This window comes from Etheostoma spectabile, chromosome 14, assembly GCF_008692095.1.
Source record: "Etheostoma spectabile isolate EspeVRDwgs_2016 chromosome 14, UIUC_Espe_1.0, whole genome shotgun sequence".
Classification (NCBI taxonomy): Eukaryota; Metazoa; Chordata; class Actinopteri; order Perciformes; family Percidae; genus Etheostoma; species Etheostoma spectabile.
The window spans coordinates 22630729-22633870 of record NC_045746.1 but is presented as its reverse complement, the minus strand read 5'-3'; the positions used below and the strand labels follow the sequence as shown (position 1 = coordinate 22633870).

General features: G+C 43.9%; 1 protein-coding gene across 2 annotated transcripts in view; it reads left to right on the top strand.

Moving 5' to 3' along the window:
- The window catches only part of thsd7aa (thrombospondin, type I, domain containing 7Aa), a 213050-nt gene that overhangs the window by 166799 nt on the left and 43109 nt on the right, over positions 1 to 3142 (top strand). For both annotated transcript variants that reach the window (XM_032535292.1, XM_032535291.1), the window contains exons 18-20: positions 512 to 653; positions 767 to 882; positions 1588 to 1705. In XM_032535292.1, coding sequence (XP_032391183.1) covers positions 512 to 653; positions 767 to 882; positions 1588 to 1705 — 376 coding nt within the window. The remainder of the gene's footprint in view (positions 1 to 511; positions 654 to 766; positions 883 to 1587; positions 1706 to 3142) is intronic.

Below are 3142 nucleotides of genomic sequence, written 5' to 3'. Positions count from 1 at the left end.
ATCTAGCACCCAGGGATGACGTGTTGAAGAGTTGTATTGTTTGTGGTAGGAATGATTTCCTGTAGCGGTCCGTGCGGCATTTAAACTGTCGGAGCCTCTTTGAGAAGCTGCTCCTCTGTTGGACCAGTGGGGGGTGGAGAGGGTGGTCAGGGTTATCCATGATAGATAACAGTTTGTTCAGTGACCTCCTCCCCACCACAGCTTCAAATGTGTCCTGTTTGCAGCCGATCACGGAGCCAGCCTTCCTGATCAGTTTGTTCAGTCTGTTTGTGTTGCTGGCTCCGATGCTGCTGCCCCAGCAGACGGCGGAGGAGAACAGCATGAGGAAACTTGGCTACAATCATCTTGGGCAGCGCTAAGCACCAGATATCATAACAGTGCGTCTGCTAAATAGTCTCAGGAAGGAGCTTGTTTTGATGGAACATGTCACGTGTAGCGTGTAGCTTGTCACGTGTGCTCATACTGTAATACTATGTCTAAATGAGTCCTGGTCCTTTCCTCTGCTCCTCAGCCATGCAGCGGGAACAGTAGTCGAGAGAGGAGTGCTTCCCCCCTCCGCCAGCCTGGAGAGGAGAAGGAGTGTCCTCCGACTAAAGAGACAGAGCTCTGCAAACTCAACAGCAACTGCTTCCACTACTCCTACAACATCACTGGTGAGACTCAAATAGAGCCTCCACTATATGCAATTTTCAAAGTCATGATGAATCTATTGTTGGTGGTACATGACTTTCTGAGTTTTTTTTGCTGATGAACCGTCTCTCTGCAGATTGGAGTACCTGTCAGCTCAGTGAGCGAGCAGTGTGTGGAAATGGCATCAAAACCCGCATGCTGGACTGTGTGCGTAGCGACGGCAAATCTGTAGACCTCAAGTTCTGTAAACAGGTGGGTTGTGTAGCATTTCCTGTTAAAGCCACTGTTTTTTTTTTTTCTGACAAAGAGCAAGGCAAGGCAGCTTTATTTGTATAGTACATTTAGCAACAAGGCAATTCAAAGAGCTCTATGTAAAATATTAAAAAACAGTTTAAACTCCTGATCACTTGTGTAGTTTTTTGTTAATAGTAAAAACATGCTGGGCGCATAAGTTTCACTTATGGCCCGCTTAGCATAGATACGTGCCTGATTGTGCACCTCGTCAGTCATAACAGACGGGTATTTCTACGCGCCGGTCACAAAGCAATTCATCTCTCTCTCTCTCTCTCTCTCTCTCTCTCTCTCTCTCATAGAAAGAGGTAGGATGAGTGGGAGTAACTGTGGTAGCCTGCGTAGGTAACTCTCTCTGTCCGTCCTTCCGTCTCTCCCTCACTGCCTGATCGCGTGTCTCGCTGTGAGAAGACAGTCAAAATCACCTTCAAACTGGGTTTTATTTTGAAATTTGTTTTATTTTTGTAAATTATCCAGCTGCACTGTGGTCTTCCTGTATGTGATTACCTGCCTGGCTTGAAACCTCCCTTTAAAAAGGCAGCATCAAGTCTGAGCTGAGTGCGCGGTCCATGAAAACTGAACACCACTTCTCTATGTAAATAAACATGAATAAATATGAAAAGGGATGAACATAAAGAGGACATAAAAACCTGTTTTCTCTTGCAGCTGGGCCTGGAGAGAAAGTGGCAGATGAATGCTTCCTGTGTTGTGGAATGTCCCGTCAACTGCCAGCTGTCTGACTGGTCTCCATGGTCTCAGTGCACCCACCCGTGTGGGCTGGCAGGTATGTGTGTGTAGTTCCATCCATTACAGTGTTTCTATACCACAGTCACCTTGTGCTTGGTTATGCTGAGGTTGAGTCTGTCCCAAAACAGATGACTGCACCTCATCCTCCTAAAATGTTGGTTTCAGTTTGCATCTTAATCTGGTTCTCAGGTGAGAACACAACCTGAGCAACCACAGGGTGATTCTGTCTGGCATTAGACAAATCCAACTGATTGATTCTCTGAATATAACTACCATTTCTCCCATCTCTTTGCAATACAAAACGTTGTTATTTATTACAGATAATGTGCACTTTTTGTCTAGTGCAGGTCCATAATTCAGGACAACATGACTCTTGACTATTGAATGATTTACATAGTTTTCCAGTTTATGTGAATTCCAGCGTACGTGCGTCTTGTGTTTTGTGGGAATCCTTTATGCACGTGAAACAACTGATCGTTGTCTGGTTTGGTCCAGACCATGGTAAAACTGAGAGATGAGACAGAATAGCCCCCATCCAACCCTTGCACTGTACTCCACTGGTTGATCCCAATAGTTAAATTCAATTTTATTTATATGGCACTAAATCACAACAACAGTTATCTCATTGCGCTTTTCATAAAAGAGCAGGTACTCTGTGATGTTATTTACAGACACCCAGCAACAGCAACAATACACAGTGCTTGTTGCCATGTTTGTTGACCAGAAAAAGCCATCCAAGATCCCATGACGTGGTTCTTTTTGGATGCTTTTATATAGGCCTTAGTGGTCCGCTAATACTGTATCTGAAGTCTCTTTTATATAGACCTTACTGGTCCCTAATACTGTATCTGAATGCTCTTTTATATAGACCTTAGTGGTCCCCTAATACTGTATCTGAAGTCTCTTTTATATAGACCTTAGTGGTCCCCTAATACCGTATCTGAAGTCTCTTTTATATAGACCTTAGTGGTCCCCTAATACTGTATCTGAAGTCTCTTGTATATAGACCTTAGTGGTCCCCTAATACTGTATCAAAAGTTTCTTTCCTGAAATTCAGCCTTGGTAAAGGCAACCCATATTAATGTTAAAAAACCTCAAAGTGAAATTTTCATGCCATGGGACCCTTATATCGAATGCAGGCTTTCTGTTGAAAATGTAGCCCAACCTGAGCTCCGACAAGTCTGGTGGGAAGGATCAAGTTGCTGGATGCTATATGGGTTTCAGAAATGAAATATTTGTGGTGGAATCAATATTACCACAATATCCATGTCTGTATGTCTGTCACAAGATTTTTATCAGCAGATGCAGCTCGCCCCATTGCTGTGGAATGGTTGATGGCAGTGTTGTATTACTACTTATACAAACGAACAGCAGAGTATACGTTCGACCCAAGGCTGTATGAGGACTCTCTGTGGTTGCGGGATGCCTTTGCCAGAGGTCGTCAGTGAAGAAGAGAAAGTTTCTTTTGAAACGT